General features: G+C 37.8%; 1 protein-coding gene across 1 annotated transcript in view; it reads left to right on the forward strand.

Moving 5' to 3' along the window:
• The window catches only part of ROBO1 (roundabout guidance receptor 1), a 293,397-nt gene that overhangs the window by 39,815 nt on the left and 233,336 nt on the right, over positions 1-20,246 (forward strand). Inside the window, exon 2 of the mRNA XM_058800512.1 lies at positions 2,309-2,635. Within this exon, the coding sequence (XP_058656495.1) occupies positions 2,309-2,635 (327 nt within the window). The remainder of the gene's footprint in view (positions 1-2,308; positions 2,636-20,246) is intronic.

Consider the following 20,246-nt stretch of genomic DNA (forward strand, 5'->3'; position numbering starts at 1 on the left):
ATTTCATTTATTTGTGGTCTGGGCCAGGCTGACAGAAACAATAGGAGGCTTGTACTGAATTGTGTGCTGGCTAGCTAGAATTGCCTGTGAAAATACAAACACAGTACATACTGGCATATGTCAAAACTTTGGTTTTTAAAAGGCTTCTTAACTGCCTTTTAAACATCTTACATTGAAATTGGCTTTTCATTTTTCCAGAGCATCTTAAGAGCAATTGATTTTAGCTCTGTAATCCTTTGTTTCAACGCCTTTCCTTGGGCATTACATAGGAAGTGAGTAAAAATATAAACAAAATAAGGTTTTTTATCCCTCTCTAGGCATTTTTACCTTGGAAAGAGGGATTTGAAATTGGCCAACGCACTTGTGAGGGCAGAAGTATTCAATGAGGGGCTTTTCACAAAAGCTGTGGAAAAGTTTGGGATGAGTAGACACAGATGCAACTTTGCAGTGACTGAGATGTGCTCTCAGGGAGCACAGAAGTCTATTAGAGGCATTTTTAGCTGCTGCAAAAAGCAGTGCTGGTTGGCACAGTTTTCTTGGGCTCCTTTCTCTGGGTTTGGCCTGTGCAAAACCTCCTGGAGGTGCTGCTTAAAATTTGTCTTTGGTGTGATGTGCAGGCTTGGGCTGCTTGGGCCAGCAGAAGGGTTTGGAAGCTCCCTGGCTTCTGTTTGTTCTACCCAAACCTTATCAGAAGAGGATGTGTATTGTTGTTTGAAATGTTTTGTGATCAATTTAATGATCAGTAATGTTCATGTAAAACTACCCTTTTTTGCTACATACAGAATGCAAATGTATTTCAGTGTAGTCTGGCAATACTTGACAGATTTTTGATTGTGTGGTAGTGCTAGCTGATTAGTTGAACATTTAATTATCTTGAGTTGAAGAAAGTGTGAAATAAAATGAAAATTGTACATTTTAGGATAGTTTTATTTTTTATACATAAAACAAAATATATATGCCTGTATCACATATTTAGCATATATTTAATACAGCAAATCTTGGACCTCTCCTCTTCTTGTCTCCTTTCCCTGTTTCCACATCAGTTCATGGTCTATTAACCTGCAGTGAATAGATCTTGTGTTTCTGGTGCTTCGCAGCTGTTCAAACCTCATGTTATTAATGTTAATAAAGAATCTTGGCATCTGAGATTTTAATAATCGGGAATTAGTGACCCAAGAGATTAATTCTTATCCATGTCAAAGTTGTGCTTCAAGAAAGATGAAAATAAGGAAAACAATAATTGGAAATTGAGTCAACATTTAAAAACCTTGAAAGTTTTGGTAGGTGTTTGTTCCAAATTTGGAATTCTTTGGTACCTGGTAGCTTATCGTATTTATCTGTGGTATATATCTATGCAGACTATTACTGGGGTTGTTTGTTTGGGGTTTTTTGGGTTTTGGGGCTTTTTTTTATTTTTTTTTTTCATTTGTTTTGTGGTTTTGTTTGGGGTTTTTTTTTTTTTTTTTTTTTTTTTTTTTTTTTTTTTGTCTTTTCTGTTTTTATTTTTTTCTTTATGCAAGTTGAATTTTTAAATAGTGTGAATTATCAGCTTGAATTTTTAAATAGCCTGAAATTGAATGCTTTTCTAGAAGAGCATCTTGTTTAGAAGTACCTTGTCTAGGAGAGTATCTTATTTGCTTGTAACTTTTTCTTTTATGGATACTCTTGCCTCACAGTTTTTTCTAGATTGGAGACATCTAGAATTTTGTCAAGTAAAAATTTTCCCCAGTGCACGAGGCATAGGAAGCATTCAGGCCCTCCATGAATTATACTTCTATGGCACTACTTAACATGGAACTTAAGATATGATGGTACAAGTGAAATAAAGCAACTCTGTGAGCAGTGGAAATGTTAGAGTTACTCTGTAGACATTGCATGAATTAATGGCCCTTCCAGAAGGTTGCATGAGGTTGGCTATGGGTTATGGATTAGAAGTACCAGTTCTGCTGGTTGAGGTGGTCTGATCTCTGCGGAGTGTCTGCAGGACTAGTTTTTGTAGTTCTAGGTGTGCATATGCATGTATGTATAAATTTATGTACATGAATAGATCCATGTAAAGATGGATGTGATATAGGAATCTGGTTGTCCTCTGGTATTAGGTCCCCTCTTGAAAAAATGCTTTTGAACATACTCACTTGGGAGAACCTTGCACATGGTGAAGGTTTTCTTTTGTGTACTTTAGGATGTTAATAGCTGCTCTTGTCAAATGCTGTGCTGCGAGGTGATGGTTAAGTAGCTGTTTTGCAAAACACCGTGACTGTACCTGGCAGTGATTTCCTAAGAAAACTTTGGTTTTTTTATCTTGCAGGTTCCCGTCTTCGACAGGAGGATTTCCCGCCTCGCATCGTGGAACACCCCTCGGACTTGATTGTTTCCAAAGGAGAGCCAGCCACCCTGAACTGCAAGGCAGAGGGAAGGCCCACGCCCACCATCGAGTGGTACAAGGGGGGTGAAAGGGTGGAGACGGACAAGGATGACCCGCGCTCCCACCGCATGCTGCTGCCCAGCGGATCTTTGTTTTTCCTGCGCATCGTGCACGGGCGCAAGAGCCGGCCGGACGAAGGGGTCTATGTGTGTGTGGCCAGGAATTACCTGGGGGAGGCTGTGAGTCATAATGCATCGCTGGAGGTGGCAAGTAAGTGCGTTTCCCTCCTCCCCCCTTCGGTAACAGCCGCTTGCTTTGATGTTTTTTGAAGATAAAAATAAGTGTGTGCTGCCTCTGAGGCAGTGACTTGAAAGCAATGAAGGAATTACATGGTTAATTATTATTTATACAGAGATAGGAAAATAGAAGGGGAATCAGGAGTTGTATCATGTCATTGGAGAAATTCAGATGATTTTGTGCGTTCTTGCTACTTTTATGCTTCTGTGAAATTATGATTGCTTTATGTTTGGAAGAGTTTGTATATTAGTTTCAGTTTATACATGTTTTTTCCTCTCCGGATAACCATGCAATTTACAGTATGTAATAGGAGACAGGATAGCCAGGATTTGATCTAACAGGGTAGTTGTTGCACAAATAAGCAATGGAAAGAGAAACGGCAGATTTAGGAAGACAAAATTAATTTTTTTTTGCTCTCTAAAAGAACTGGCTCACAGTTATCTCTCTGGTTTTAAGTAGTGGCCAACGGAAGGAGCAGTCAAGTATGTTCACATCACTTTGTAATGCTTATCTCTTCCTGTATATCTTTTAAACTCTACTTGTTGCAGAGGAAGAGAGTGTACATTAAAGTGGTTTAAGCATTCGTATGGAGGGCCAAATGTAGGTCAAAAAAAATCCATTTTGGAGGTTAATAAAGTAAGAGAGGAAGCCTTGCAATTCAAAGTTAGATATCTATTTTGAAGTGGCTTTTATAGGCTTCCTTTGTGATGTGTAGCAATTCACCTGGTATCCTGTTGAAGAGCAGCACAGAACTGGGTGAGTCACTCTGGAAACACTGATCTCTGTTGACTGAATGATTCATGTTGTTAAGGAGCTCTGAAGAGGCTCCTATCTCTTAGATAGGTTAAGTGCTACCGTTGTGTATAGTTTTAGAAGAAGGGTTTGCAGATTTTCATAAGTCTCACAGCAGGCTAAGGAAATAGATTATGAATTTGTGCATTTGCTTGAGCCCTCTGTCTGGTCTGTCACGTTCAAGACAATCCCATGAACTTTTGTAACTACACCAGAAAGCTCTCAAGCTTCACATACAACAGCATAGATATACGTGATTAAGATCATGCTGTTTCCTTGTTAACCACTTTAGTGATAAAAGTAATCAGTGGAAGTATGCTTATCCAGTAAATGTGTAAACTGTTTGAATCATACTCGTTACTCCCAAATGCCGTATCTGGTATCTTGTAAGTGTAATTTTGAGTGGGCATTAATGGTTGAGGTCTTGATTTTTATCTAATTGCTGTTTCATTTATAGCACTTCATGCTGGCTCTTAGAAGGGTTTTAATGTTCTGTGCTTGTTTCACGCTATTTTCATTTGTGGTGTACCTTGAAGTGATGTTGAAGTGCACGTAGTGCTTCCACACTTCTCATCAGAGCCCAGAAATGTGAGGTGGAATTCAGTGATGGATGCACTGTGCATGCATCAATTCAGCTGGTACATAGCTATTAAATGTGTTTGTCACCCCTGGATCAAATAGTTTTCATGTGATTATAGTATAGAGGCTTACCAACAGGATCTGAATGCAAAATATTGATATTGCCACAAATTTTTTAAGAGCTTCAGCCAACTAGTGATATAAAAAAATTCTTTAAAGTGTGTAAATGTACACCATTTAACAATAATGTAGCATTAAATTGTTAATACTCCTCAAAGTGGAACTCACTTGCCCTTGGAAACCACCAACAACCTGTAAAAAAAACCAAAAACCCACAATCTATATTTGGAAATAGGATTTGTAGGTATAATGATATACAGTTTCAGTTGCATACCAGGACATCGTAGACAAAGAACTTTTACAGTAAAGGTTATTATTTTAGTAGAAAGGTAGTGATGTGACAGTGCAATAGCACCAAACCACTTTAAATAGCACAGAAGAGGTGAGGAACAAGGAAAGAGTTGAAGGCTGGTGGAATAAATTTGCATTAAATTAAAAAGCTCTGCGTTGTAGGTGTAATGCTGTCATCATTATGAACTGGAGCTGCGTTCACGGGGGATTGCTGCAAATCAGCAAACTGCTCTGTTTGGTTCTCAGTACACCTGTGCCGAGCCCCAGAGCATTTACATTTGTATGCCTCTAGTCATACACAGTTGCTGGTTTAGAAATCCTTATGTTCTGGTTTAATTTTTTCTGTTTGCAGAGTCAAATTGCCTTTGTTTGGTTTCTTCTTTCCACAGTACAGAAGATGATTAAGAGTACTCATTATATGCTTTGATGCTACAATTTTAACCAGAAACCTTTTGTGAAACAGGAAACAGCATCATGTTCTGCAGTTTACCTGCAAACTCTTGACTGGAAGAGGCAGCTCATGTCTGCACCAGTTTGTTTTACAATGTGATAAGAAATTTATCACTTTCCTTCCATCATCTCACATAGTAACACATTGTTAGACAAAGTTCCTTTGCTTTCCAATGGATGTTTTACACTTTACTTTAGATTCAGGTTAATACTAAAGTAAGTTTTCGTGTCTGTTATGCCTTCATGCAATTATTTTTCAACTTTTTAAGCAGTTCCTGTGCTCATTTTTGGGATTAATCCACAAAGTGAATTTGTTGCCTGTGTCGTCGGGTGGACATCTTCCTTAAGCACACTGTTCTTAGATTCCACAGTTGCAAAGAAGGAAATGTCTGGGGATTTCAAAGCTACAGATTTCAGAAGATTGCACTGTATTAAAAGCTGTTTTATCTTTTTTTAAATACCTGTGTATTTTAGGAACTTTCAAAGCAGCTTTAGATTTGATTACCACAGGGGAGTAGTGACTTAAATCAGAATTGAAGATGGTTTTCCATCTGCTTTGTCACTTTCTAGTCATCAGCCTCTCCTTGGTGACTTGACTGACATTTGCATGTCATTTAATCCAGAGGATGCTGCATTTTCTTCCACTGATATATATCTAAGTAATGATAGTGTTAGTCCTGAATTAATACCATTGAACATGACCTAAATAACATTTATTATCAGCAAATTGAATTAAATAAGCCTCTCATTCAATCTGTGGCTCTTGTGACCCTTCCAGAATGTTTGAAGGTGTTTTGTGTCTAATCACAGCATTAAGGATTTGTTACATCTTCTCCACTATCATATTTTATTTTATATAAAATATTTGTGCATCTGTATTTGCTTAAGTTTCTTTGGTTATTTCTTTGAAACCATGTCCCATCCCCTAAAAATCCTTAAAAATAAGGTGATCCTCTGGCTGGTGAAGAGTGGTATCCTAAATCTACCAAACATGTTCTTTAGCCAGCCACTTGATATTTCAGGAATTAAAATCTTTCAGACACTTTGGAGATGAGTAAAACTACTCTCTGTTGCAAAGCTTTGTGCAAAGAAGCTTTGTAATTTAGTATTGCCTGACATTATCTTTGTAATTTAGATCTGTGATAAATGGGAAGGAGATAAATTTGCATAAAATGTGAATCACAAGTCAGTCAAAGAAGTGATCCTGTCTAACTGGGGGATTTATTTTTTTTTAGTTGACTGGCTTCCTCTGTATTTAAAATCCCATTTCCACAACTGCTTGAAATGAGGACTGGCTGTATGTGTTCAGAGCTGATTTGCAGAAGTATTCAGTCTCTGCAGTGCAGCCCAGAAGGGCTGAGCAATGGGATAGTCAGGCTGGAGGCATCCTCCAGACTGAGACTGCTCCAAGTCTGCTTCCCTCCCTCTCCCTGACTTCCTGAACTCGGCCTTTTGATCACTGGAGACCTCCTTAAATTAGCTCCATGTTTTGTTTTGGAGGAATGTAACTGGTTTTGGATTACTGCCTACCAGTGACACGTTCTCGGGTGGTGAAAGGTCCTGAGGAACGGGGAAAGGGCATGTCCTTGTCAAAATGAAGCTGGGTAATTCTCTCTATAAATGTCAGCTTTTACAGGTGGCAGAAGAAAGTGGAATCATACTTCATCCTCAGAGTAAAGGCTGAAGACTGTTTTGGCTATCACACAAACAGTTGGAAAACAAAGTCATTTTTCAGAGTAGGGAAATAGAAGCAGTTTTGAAAAAGTGCATTAGCAGACTAGAAAGTGGCTGCAAGCTGCTTCACATGCTTGAATCTCTCAGGATTGTCTGGTGAATGGATCCACCTGATTAAGACCAAATTCAGTTACTGGTGTGTGATAGTTTGTTTCAATTTTAATTATTTTTAACATTATTCCATTTTGAGGAAAATTGTATTTGTGGATCTTGTGGATGTCTGTTAAGTGACAATTTTGTAGAAGCCTGCTCATTTTGAGTGGCAACAATAGCTGCAAGGGTATATTCATCTTCCTCTCTTCACTCTAAAGATTTTTCAGGCTGTTAAGAAAAAAACAAATAGAAATCAAGTTGTTTATATTTGTTAGTCGGAGACTCTGCAAATCTGTTTTTCAAATCATATTTCTCTGAGACAAACTTCTCTTTTGCCACAAGTTCTTTCCCCTCACACATTGCTTTGTCAGAGCGAGTTTTTAGAGAAGGGGTATATTTATTACCAAGGTATTTGGCATGGTTCTTTCATGTGTAACTTTTTCATCATCATAACATAATTTCCAGTGCATACTAGATGATGGCTCTAGTTCTAAAAATGCTTTGTTACAATTATATATTATAGAGTCTGAAGATCAGTGATGACTTCCCTGTAGTTCATTTTCCTGTTATGCAGAATATGAGCTGCTCAATTAGCTGCAAAATCCTTTCTCACTTTGCATTGATTTTAGGCAATATACAGCCTTCCTGAGTTATTGATTGTAGTATTACCTGCAAATCATGCAGTATTGTCAAAATTCAAACAATGTTTGTATAAATGGACCTTATGTGTAATCATTGGCACGTTAAAAGAGTGGGACAAATAACTCCCTTCTTCAGCTCCATGACAACGAATAAAAGATTTTGGGTACTTATCAGAACTTCCATCATTTGAGGCACCCATGTGCTGTTTATGGTGTTTACAGTTTGATTTGGCAAAGTCTCACAAAAGTCAGGGCTTTGTTTCAAGTGTGTGGTTGGTTTTAAGGTATCACAAAAAAGATCTGTCTTCTATGAGTCTTCTGTCTGCACTCATGAAATAAATGATAAAATAATAGAATTACTGGCTGTGCATGCTGTAGAAGTGGTTATAAGGTTAATGTATGCATTAAGGAATAAACTTATGTACAGATTTAAGAAAAACAAAACTCTTAAGGTTTTGAAAACAACAACAACCATAAAACAGTCTAGAAACAGAAAACTAAAACAGTGAGGCTTGACTGGAAAAGCTATGGCTTAAATATGCTTCTACCTCTAAGTTTGGTATGGCAGAACTTCATTTTATTATGTCTAAGTCTATTATTAAAGGAAATTTCCATGTTTATTATGTAAAATGCAACTTGTGTGTATTGGGAAGTTTGTAAGGTTAGTTCTTAATAGTCTTAAAGACCATGAGATTTGTATTTTAGGATTTTGGTTGTTCTGTTGGGATGTTTGGAAGCCTCTTCCGTAGTACACCTGAACTGCTAAGATGCACTGGATTTTGGAAGCAGACTAAGAGCCTTTGATTGCAGATGTGTGTCAACATATTTGAGCATTATAGCTAATTCTGCATCAAAACAGTTCACAGGTGAGTGTTACTGTCAATGGATTACAATGAAACTTAAAAACCGAAAATTTTTCATGGATGCTATTACATGAGACTTTCAACCACTGTGAAAACAAAGCACATAAATAAAAGATTCCTATTTAATGCAGTTATTTACTCCTGCCAAGATCAGGACAAAATAATGCACAATTGGCCTGAAAACTGTTCTTACATGTCTGTATTTTCCCAGAAACTATGCAGAACAGAGGAAGTTGGAGTACAGTTCTTGATGGGTTCTGATACTGTGAATAAACAGATTATTCTTAAGCTGATGAGTAATTTGGGATGTTACAGCAGCCATGCTGGGATGGATGATTAAGCAAAATTAGATGTTTTATAGTCTTGCCAGAAATTGCTGTGCAGCTCAGTGAGTTCATAAATCAAACAATGTGGTGCCAGTCTTCTTGTGGAATGGCAGCTCTGATGGGTAAAAGATTATCTGAAACCTTGAACCAAAACTGGGGAATCTGGCTCTTCAAATGAGTGGAAGCTTTGGTTTGCACATTTTGTCATCAAGTTGTTGGTTTCAAAGAAAAAAATGGGATTGAATTTATTCAGGTTGAAGGCTCCTACTATATCAAGCATGAGCCTGATACAAGTATTTAAGTGTTTTTCCTGAATCCAGCTAACATAGTGAATTGATACCAAAGCTCTCCTTAGTTTTGGTATTCAGAAGCCTGTGGAAAACAATTTGGAGTCTTAACATTGAGTGTAAATGCAAATAAAGGCAGATGTCCTAATTGCTTGAAGAAGGGAAAAGCCATTTTGATACCACAGTGTATGATGCTTGATTTCAGTGTCTGATGCTTGTTTTTCCCATGGCATTTCCAGCCTCTGTGCGTGCGCCTCTGGGCTTGGAAGGATTGAGCAGAGTTCAGAGGGAGCTCCTTAATGCAAGTTATCAAATTAACTGGGACCATTGGCTGTCTGCTCTTCTTTTCTGGTTGTGAGCTTCCTCTGGTCCAAGGGAGTCTTTATATGGTGTTTTCATCTAAGAGGTGTCTAGTACATTTTCTCCCAATTTCTGCTTTAGACTCTTGATCTTTCTTCCCCCACCTCCTCCCCTCCTCCCCCAAGACATCTTGGTAGAACTAGATGAAGTGAAGATCATTTCTATTTTTGTAAGAGTTTCCATTTCCTAGCTGATGATACAGGATGTATGCCTGTAGGCAGAAGTATAAAGTCAGACAAGTAAAATGCTGACTAGTCCATTGGTTGTTCTGATGCTTTTTTCCCCAGTATGACACTTTAAAAAAAAGTTTTTCTGAAGTTCTTAAAGACGTGCTTCTGATTTAATATTTGGAAATAAATTTGTATTGTGCCAATACATTTTGTATATGAATTGAGAATATTCGGCAAATAGTCCATATTAATGAAATATTAATTTGAGTTATCATTCCCCAGAAAACAAAAATCAGTCTTGTTTAAAATTTTGAAGACATTAATTTTTATTTTTCCTTTTTACTGTCATGAGGTTAAAACCTGTGTTTGAGATCATAATGCTGACAAAGACAGATTTGCATCTTTGTGTCTGTGAGCTGTTTTGATGAGAACTGTCTGACTTGACTTGCATCCTGTATGTAAATTGATTTCAGCTGATGGCTTTGAATTTGAAAGAAATTTAATTTGAAAACTGCCCCGTTGCACTCCCTGAGGTGGTGGATGCTTCTCTACGTCATCTGCCCAGCAGTGCAGAGTCAGCATATGTCTGTTCCTCTCCTATTTAAACTGTGCTCTCCAGAGAAGCAGAAATTCCCTTTAGACCAGGCACACATCTGCTGACTCTCTCCTGCTAGCAAAGCAACTGGAAAGATATCTTTCCTGTGATTAAAAGAAATATGTCTGGAGGCGCTTAGTTTTTGTTCAATTAATCAAAGATTAAACACATGTGGACTCTCTAAACTGGGCTTCTTTGTGCTTCCGTGCTATCAAAATTGGTTGGGGAGAGGAGCTGGGTGTTAGAGCTGGCTAGACTGAAATTTAATTTTTTTACCTATACACACATGCTATATAATTCAATTCCAAAAGGTCACAATAAGGTGGAGGGAAAAAAACATGCACAAAAATCTTGTTTGTTAGTTTTCAATTAATTTATAAGTTTAAAATATTTGAGCTTAAGGAAAAAAAGGGGGAAGTGTGTCAAATATTTTTTGTAACACTTGCTTTTAAAAGAAAAAAAGAGAGTCTTAGGGTTATGTGATTGGGCTACTTTATACATAGTTGCCATTTTGGTAACCATTTCCAGATGCAAAGGCATTTTTGGTTGCTTTTGTTCCTCAATTCCTGTTAGTAAATGCTTTCCTGGCAGAAACTGTTAGTGTTAAAACTCTGGTTTTCAGATCAATGACTTATCCTTACTCAACAATAATACTTGTGATAGATTGTTTTGTAAAAAACCTGCAGGCTTTTCTCTGATGTTAAAATAAATGAATGATTTTTTTCATCTGAAAGTACAGAGAATACTTAGACAAAAAATCCTGCAAGAGTAAGATGGCAATAATTAAGCAGATTCCTTGAATGCCATGCTGTTCTTAAATTTTTCATCAGACACTAGCAAGTCTCTCTTCTAGACATCTTTATCTGAAGAGAATTTGTATGGCTCCAGTTTTATTAGTGGAATTAGTTCTTTGGTGTAGTGTGTGATGTGGTTTTAAAACAGAAAAGGCTCTGCTGATAAAGTAAATTTGCTGAGATTTTTTTTAAAGTGGTGTCTTTTAGACTGGTCTTTGTAATAGCTATGATTTTGGTTTCTTAATAGATTAAGTTTTCCTCAAAAATATATAAAAACTTAGCTATGTTTCACTTTCTGAATGAACATAAAATCCAGTGTAAAGGTTTGTCTTTTCATAAGTAGGCATCAAGCAGCATTTTTGGCAAGATACTTCATATGATAGCGAAGTTTCTTCACAAAATAAAATGTATTAGACTTGTAGTAATAATTACTGAAGAAGCAACCACTGAAATATTTAAAACTGCCATCATGGAATTGGCTAGCAAAATATAATAAAAATCTCCATAAATGAGATTTTCACTCTGAATGGGATGAACCAATCCTTTGATATTAATAAAAGTGTGATGGTAAGCATTGCAAATTATTTCATTTTAACATGGTAACTGAAATAATTAGGTTTTTACACCCAAAAATAGTCACAATATTTTCCCAAAGTAGAAAACGAAATCATAAAGGTTATTTCACTTAAGTAAAGTTTTGTGTTTATACAGAAGAAAGATAATCAAGGGATACTTCTATTCCAGCACCTTAGCATTGTTTTCCTTTTGCAAGAATACCATGAAAAGTCCTCTCTCCTCTATTTATAAGTAGGTGTTTCAAAAGAAGTTCTTGAAGGTGTTTTATAATATTTAAATGTCCCCATATTTGGGAATGAAGGTGGTCTTGCTGTTGCTGTTTTCTAGACACAAAAACTGGGGCAGGAAGAAATTAAATCTTCATTTCAGACAGTCACAAAAAATCTGTCAGCTCAGGAGAGATTGGGAACTCTCTTGTAGTTCTGTTTGTTCCTCACAAGACTGCTCTTCATTGCTCTGTTTTAAGGACTAATTGAAGTGTTTCATAGCAATTTTTAGCACTAACTGCAAATAACTTTGGAAACCCTTTGAAATGTTCCAAAAATTACCCCTTTTGGGTGGTGCTGGGATAAAAAATGAGTTCTCTAACTTGTAATTTTCCATTTTCCTGGATTTATTCCTCTAGAGCCTGTATTGCTGATTCTCTATGGCAATGGGGCTCCTTATTTTTTTGTTCTCTCCCTGCCAGCTGCTCATGGCTCAGATGAATATATCAAGATGATTGAGTCTTTAACCCTCTGCTGCCCGGACAGCAGAGGCCAAAACATGAAATAGATAGGTGCTGTAAAAGATGCTGGAAACAGGGACACTTGCTTTTCTTCTTTCAGTTTATTGTGTTCCTGCTGGGCTTAGGACTGCTCCTGCAGAAGCAGATGAGAGTTGTTGATTTTAGTTTCACTCATGCTCAGGAATGGTGTCAAAATTAAAATTCAGACCCTTTGCTTTGTTACATGGACTCAGTGAGGCACTCAGTGCCATGGTTTAGCTGATAACATAATGTTAGATCAGAGGTTGGACTTAATGATCTCAGAGGGCTTTTCCAGCTTAGTTTATTCTGTGGTTCTGTGATAGATGATGTGAAGATTTGTGTGCAGGCCAGGAACTTCCAGACTATCTGCTCTGGCAGTGTGATCTCCTGTAGGAAAGACTGTAGTCCCCATGCAGGACTGGTGCTGCCCTGTTTGTTGTAGTGGTTTTTGGGGCACCTATTTACTCATGATCTTCTCTGATTATGTTAGTAAGTCTGGCAAAACTATCTCTAAAAATCTCATCACAAAAGGTGTGTGAGCTCCCTGATTATGTTATTTATATTATATTACCTATATTACTTGTTATTTATATTACCCTGATTATGTTATTTATATTATATTACCTACTGGTCTGGCGAAACTCTCTCTGAAAAGCTCATCACAGAAGGTGTGTGAGCTCGAGAACCTTGTGTGGTTGTGGTGCCTCCTCTGGCTTAGCCCAGTTTGGGGCAGATGCTGTGAAGGACCCAGCTTGCTCCAGCTCTGCCCCACACAGGCTGCTCTCTGGACAGGCAGCTTGGGAACGTGGGGAAGTGCTGGAACTGTTACACTTCCATTCCAGCCCCTCAGCCATCGCCCACGTTCTTTTGTTCCTCCCACACCCCGCTTCTCCTCACTCCCTTTCTCTCCTTCCCGCTCTCCTGTGGGCTAAGCAAATTGTTTAGCACAGTACATGATGTGCAGTCTTTGCTCTAGGCCATCGTGGGATCCAGGAAAAACCGTCTTGCAGAGCTGGATTCGGCCTTCAGGCTGTCAATTAGTTATCCCTGTTGTAGAGGGGGAATTGCAACTCATGCATATTTCTGCTCTATGTCATGGAATAGATGCAGAGCTTCAAAGTTGGGAGGGTAGAGAATGGGAGCAGTAATTAGCAGTTACAGTCCCTGGTTTTGCTCCTTCAGTGTGCTGTCATCAGTTAAATATTTTGTTACTGGAAAGAAGAAAGTAAGCTTAATTTTTTCCTGACTTCAATTATGACAAAAAGAAACCTGATTTAAACCAGTCTTCCTAGGGGATTAGATGAGCGTGAGTAGAGCTTGTCCATAGAAGTGCAGTGTAAACTAATGGTAAAAAATTGACTTACTTTTCTTCAAATTATCTGACTGCTTTGTGGAAAGAGTCAAGCAGTGACCCTTTCCCCTAAACACACATACACAGACCCACTGGGTTGGTAGATATAGGTGGAAAGAGTAGATGTGAATAATTCAAAATGCATTTACCCAATCATCATCAGTCACAATTTGCAGGATTTGCACATAAGACAAGTAAGATAAACAAGATAAAAAACCTTGATAAAACCAGTAGTGGTAAAGCTAAGTCCACTCTCCATAATTGAACTGAATGGCCTGGCACATATATGCTTGCATTGAAATGCCACATCATATGTCTGAACATGAAAGGTATATTTTCAGAAGTTTTGCATTATGGGACCGTAGTCTGTTAAGGGAGTTATGCCTAACAGGGCCTGGAATCACATTAGATAGTCTAAGAAGATTGTTAATTGAGCTGTGAAATACAAGTACAGAGATAAAGTACAGGTGACTCACCAGTGAGATGGTTACTGAATCCACTTGTGCTCAAAAAAGGACATTGGAAAGTTGGAACAGGCTCAGAAAAGTTGCACAGATTATTCCGGGTTTCAAAAGCTTGGGATACATGAGACTTCTGCTCAACCTAGTGTAGTTTTATTAATGCAAATGTTTAGAGTTAACCTGAGGCTACAAGTCAACTCCTACAGCATAGAAATGCCAACGAGGACTGTAATTCCGTGACTGTAGATGCAGGGATTCTCTCCATTAAGCTATATATGTGTGTACTACCCTGACCACAGCCACAGCTTGAAACAAGTATAAGCAATTCTGTGCCTATGAAGTAAATCAGTAGGTAAAACCCTGCTTATTTTGCTGTACTTAAGCTTTCATACTGCTCTGGGAAGTTAAATCAGCACCAGAGTTTACTTCAGTACTGTTATTTATTTTTCAATTAAGATTACAGTAAGGGAAGCCACAGGATGAGAAAGTAAGTGTGCAGTTTGCTGTTCAGACTATTCAGGCTTCCTGAGAAACATTAATGTCTTGAAGAAATACTGTTATTCTTTACTGAATTCAAGCAAAGCACAAGAGGCAGAAGAGAACTTGAGAAGTGTTGTTGGAAAAGCAGTAGCCTCAAATAAGCTTTTCTTTCACTGGGACTTTTATTTCCTTTGGTCATATCATACTGAAATGAAGAAATGTGTATTTTAAAGTTTTGGCATTTGTATTTGTTCAGGTTTTTTTTAAATGTTTCCTTGAGGTATTCGTATATTGAAATGAACTGATAGACAAGACTGCATGAAGCTCTGTGTGGTATCTTTAGAGTTAAAGAGGAGAGCAGAAAGTTTGAATTGGTCTGTGGTCTGCATCCAAAGGCATTAACTATTCACCAGACTTTAGTTACTGTCTCTGTCTGTAATTCATCTTGATGGCATCTTGTAAAAGCCATAGACCACCAAAAGAGCAGGAAACAGTTGAAAGGAGCTGGTTATGCACCAGTCTTGCTCAGCAGATTTTGTTTAAAATTCTCTTGATGTGTGCACAGCACAAGGCAGGTAAAGTTTTTTTATTCTTCAGCCTGTGGGCACTCAGCTTCATCATATCAAGCTGGGATCTTGTAAGAAAATGAAGCGTCTTGCCCAGTGGCTGAAGGTGCCAGTCCCTCAGGGCTTCATCCCTTCTCACATTTCTCCTCTCTCCCCTTTTTTCTGGGGGCCCCTCAAACTGTAGCTGTTTTCTGACAATGCTATTTGTTGTACCTGCAGTTTTAGTCCTTAATCAGCCACCTTATGTCTTCTCCTCTGGATCTCAGGGTTTTGGTATTCTTCGGAGTGTAGGGCAGGGGCTTAACTTGGGAACAAAGGCTCCTGAAGCTGCCCAGAGGGTTTAGGGAGGGAAGGAAAGGCCACTAACAGGGCAGGCCTGGAAATAGGATTGTTACCTAGAAGAAACCAAGGAAACTCTTTCTAATGGGTCCGTCCAAGCTAGGTAAAATTCTGTGCATGTGTTATTTCCAAGGATTTATATTTTTAAAAATTTTTGGTGACTCCTGCCCCTCTGAAAGTGAACAGGTTATTGTTCCTGATGATGTGAAGTGTTGGCTCGAAGTGCAACACTGGCTGAGACCTAAAGCACAGGAGGGTATGTTAAGAGTAATGATCTCTTGAGTCTTGACTTTTAATTATTTGTTCTTCTGTCTGTCTATGTAAATGATTTGGAGAGATAATAATTACTTCCCTTGGAGGGTATTAGTTTGGCTAAGATGATTTGTTGAGATACATGGCTTAGTGTGCCTAATGCCTGATGATTATTTTCATCTAATTGTTCCCACTATGGATGTATTGGACAGTCTTCTAGTTAATGAGTTGAAACTGAATCTGAAATATATGTTTGTGGTGGAAATGAAAATTCACAGGTAGGCTCTCCTATAAGTCTAGGAGACTGTGACACTTGGGAACACATGGCATTGCTTTTTTTAATTATGAGGGAAACAACTGTATGGAACATTAAGATATGTCAGAGTTCATATAGATACAATTGCTTGAGGTAATAAAATTTTAACTTTTTATACAACATACTTTTGGTCTTCTAAATTAAATGCATACTAGCATTATGATTTAAATTGTTTAATTAAGCATATGTATGTGCATTATGTAAGTTTTGTGCATATCTTACTTTAAATAAAAATTCTGCAGAAATTTATTCAGGCGTCCTGTTCAAAACTCTGTTAATTTAATACACAGAGAAATTCTACCTTAAAAAATAAAATACAAAATACATTTTCAATTACTGCATACAATAAAGGTCTTTTATGGGCCTGTGCATTTTTTTTTTGGTATCTTAGATTTACTGTATCATCTATAAAAGAAGTAATATGGCCACTATAAAAAGTTATGGTGGGCTTTGCAGCTTTATTTTTAAGGCTTTGATTGGGAAATGGTACAGATTTCACCTTCTTGAGGAACTTCAGGATGTGTGCGGAAATAAGAGAGCCTCTACAACAAGACTTGGGAAGGAATAGTGCTGCACTAGGGCTCATTAGAGGGAGAGAAGCACTCTTTATGAAAGAGGATTTTATTCAAAATATGTTGGAAAGTACTGTCTGAAAGCTCTCTCCCTTTTTATGGATTGAAATAAAGTGAATGCTGGCAGATGCTGTGCTTTGTGGCAGTGGGGAGAAGCAGCTTTATGGTGATGGGAAGGTAATTGTTTCTTTGTGACAGCCATGGAATATAAGGTGGGATGGTTTCTTTTGGTAATGTAGTAAATTTTTTTCTAAATATTGTTTAGCATGCAATTTCAGTGCTGGTTGTTAGGATGGTCAAGTTACACAAATGCTTTTGGATCATGCTTTGCCATTTTGTTTAGAAAAATAATAGTCCTGATAATTTGGAGCTAATTCATAATAAAAGGTTCCTGGGTAGAGAATTACTGTTTCTCTTGCAGCTTCGTTCAGGGGAAAGGATTAGTGGTGGTGTGAAATAAGACTTGTTAGCCAATAAAAGTCTCTGTGGGACGTAGTGTGTATGTCCTGGGGAAAGTTGGTTTTATGGTGTGACTGTGGGCACCTAAACTTGTTCATTAGTGCAGCAGAGGCCAAATCCCTGCAGCTCTGCAGCGAGTGCTCGTAACGCACTGGAAGATTTTGGAGGGAGTGTAATGTGAATTCTCCTTTAGCTGCCCTTTCAGCATAGATGTTATGATAAATTTAAGGAGGCAGGGAATCTTGCTGTTCAAAATACCTGGATTCTAGTTCAAAGTGGTTTGCAAAAGACTGTACATGAGGACAAAACTGATTTGTGTTTAGTCATTAGATGATACAAACATGCTTTTCTGTTACTAAGTGGAGAGAAAGTTAATTTTAAATCCAGTAACTTCTCATTTATTTAATCGTTTTCTGGTAAGCAGGATACAGAAATAGCCTGGGGTTTTTTCCTCTTTAGTTAAAAATGGGAAACTATAATGTGAACAGATTTTAATTTATTTTAATGAAGGGGAGAATATTTGGCTTTTATTCATGGAATCCTGTGCTTAGCTTTTACCTCAGCCTTGGGCATACTTCCAGTAAAGGAGCTGTTAATCTCTATTATTACCACTATTTTTCATTTGTCTTTTGAAGATCTAGTTATCTTGAGAAACTTGTCTGTCCTTAAGGTTCACTTCTATTTGCTATTTTTCTTTCTTTACATATTTTTGTTCCCCCAGCTGGGGTTTATCTCTCCGTGAAGTGATCTACATTAAATTAGCCCGTATAAATAGACTGGCACAAAGTCTACAAAGTGTATCTTGGTTTGATATGGAATATTTGCAAAAGAAAAATAAATTACTTGAGGAGGAAGGCTGTGTCTACAGCAAAGTTCAATCAAACTTCTGCACATTCATAGCCTATGTCATTAGGATAATACTGATTACAGAGGCAGTGTTGTTTCAGATCTCTGGGCTGTTTGTTACTCCAGGTGGGCTGTAACCATCTCTGTTAGGTGGGATGTTGACATTTTCCTGAAGCACCAGATAACACCTGCTGGAAGGACAATGCTCAGTTACTCACCTTGCTTACTTGACTTTGGCAAGCTCAGTGTAATTTTTGATCACATCAGTCAGCATTTAACAGGCTAAATAATGGAGATGTTTTCCATTTTAGGTAGTACAAACATCCTAGATACTTTGCAGTTTGTGTTTTCAGAGTGGTCAGCACTGGTCTGCTCTTTGATTTGTGCACCATTAGTGCAAATTTCAGTTTAGTTTGTTTTATATTTGAATCAAGCAAGTGCTCCCACTGAGGTGTTGGTTGTGCACTGTCTCTACAGACAGCAAGAGAAGATGATTGATTTGAATTGGTGTGATTGGTGGCCTTGCATGTTTATAGCTTTGAACTTCATTGAATAATCTGTTTTCAAGTGTGCATGAAGGTCTTTTGCAGCAATGTTTGTTTATTAAGAATAGTACTTCTAGAAGTACTTCTAATAATGTGTTCAGAGATGTCTCTTTAGTGGCCTCAGAATCACCAAGCTTGGAAGGTTTCTCTGGAGAAAGCATCATCCAGGTCCCCCTCCTCAAAATCTGTCAGCTTTTAATCATATGGAAAGAATTCAAAATAATGTCAGTCCCAAAATATGCCTGAGTTTATAAGGGAAAGTAATAGATTTCAGCTTGTCATAAATCTGATGCAGTAAAGAGACTCTCTTGGCTATGCCTCATAACTTCGCCACTTTCTTTCTTGTGGGAGAAATCAAGAGATGCACCAATAAAGTCAAGATTGATCCAGCAGGTCTTTCTAGAGTTGTACTCTTTCAGATTTCTCTGAGTGGATTTTTCGTTTTGTGCACACAGTTGTGTGTGAGAAAATGAAAGTTCTAGTAAATGCAGTGTGAGATTTCCTTACATTTTCTGCTAATTAAATGAGATTCTTTAAAAATATGTTAATTTTTAGTTAAAAATGTAGAATGATTATTTCAAATAAATAAAGTAGACAAAAGTATAAACCACTTACAAATACAAATTTTTGTTCAGCCCATGTTAGACTGGGCGACAGGAGAAACTACTTAATTTCCTGTATGAATTTTTGCAAAAATATGGTATATAACCTTTCCCAGAGTTTCAAAAGTTGCATATTACAAGGAAAAAAGTCACCACTCCTATTCTGATTATAATGTCATTGGTTTGGTTTATTTATATTTACTTCAGTGTGTTCATATTATGATATGTGACAGTTAATTCTTTTCTTATCTGTAAGAAAATTCTTCAGTAAGAAAATATAAATTCAATAATTTTATTCTGATTAATTTTTTTGTTTTGTTTTTATTTTTCTTCCTGGAAGAGTATTAATTAATATGTCAAGCCCTCACCACCACCTTTCAGTTTATAGGTATAAATACTGAGCAAGTCAAGAAGTCATTAAGAAAACTTGCTTGGTTTTCACCCTTTTCTGTACTGACCATAGAATGAAATCCAGCATTCCCAGGATCAAGTAGAGCTGACAGCCTGCTCTAGGAGTGAACATGTTGAAAGAGAGGGTAGGGAGAGTTGAACAAGCTGCAGGGTGTGGTGGGGTTGTACTCCTAAGGTGCTGTTGCAGACACTTTCGCAGGCAGTTCCTGCAGTTCCAGCCTTTGGATATTGAGCTTGGGCTTTGTCCTGTGGTTTCTTCCCACCAGACTGCAGCCTGTTGTGCTTCCCACCTGAGCTGGCAGTCTGAGCTGACTCCCAGACATGGTCCAGAGCTGTTTTACTGCTTGGGTCTCCAGGATTTTCAGTTCAGATGCAGACTAAACCACCCTTCTGTGCCAGTCCCGTGGGGCTGCGCCACAACTCGCTCCGTGTGTGGCATGATCAGCAATCCTTTGTGCAGTTTGTGTGCATGCACATTGTCATGAATGGCAAGAAGATAGAGGAGATGTTAATGGGAGGTATTTTGTCTCCCTCTAAAATAAATAACCTGACTATAGTTTGGACAGGTTTATTTTATTATCAGTTTTATGTGAGAGAGCTCAGCCTGGATGTCTGTGTACTTTGTTAAGCCTGCAAAGAAAACTTACCAGTAAAGGGATTGGATGTAACTGCTCTGGTTTGCTATATCTCAATCACAACACATAAACTCAAACCTGGTGTAATCTATCTAATAACTGCAAGATATAACAGGTGATTAAATATTTGAGAGTTTATATAGGCTCAAAAAAGAACAGCAGCAGAAGCAGGCTGTTCCTTTTCAAATACTTACTCTTTCTTTGTAAGTCTTCTCAAAGAATAAAAAAACAAAAAGGGATTTCTTACATGTAGAAATGCACAGCCAGCACAGGCTATTTTGAGTGCACAAGCAATTCCAGTACTGTGGAGTTCACTTCTCTGGATTGCAG

The sequence above is a fragment of the Ammospiza caudacuta genome, chromosome 2, assembly GCF_027887145.1.
Source record: "Ammospiza caudacuta isolate bAmmCau1 chromosome 2, bAmmCau1.pri, whole genome shotgun sequence".
NCBI lineage: Eukaryota > Metazoa > Chordata > Aves > Passeriformes > Passerellidae > Ammospiza > Ammospiza caudacuta.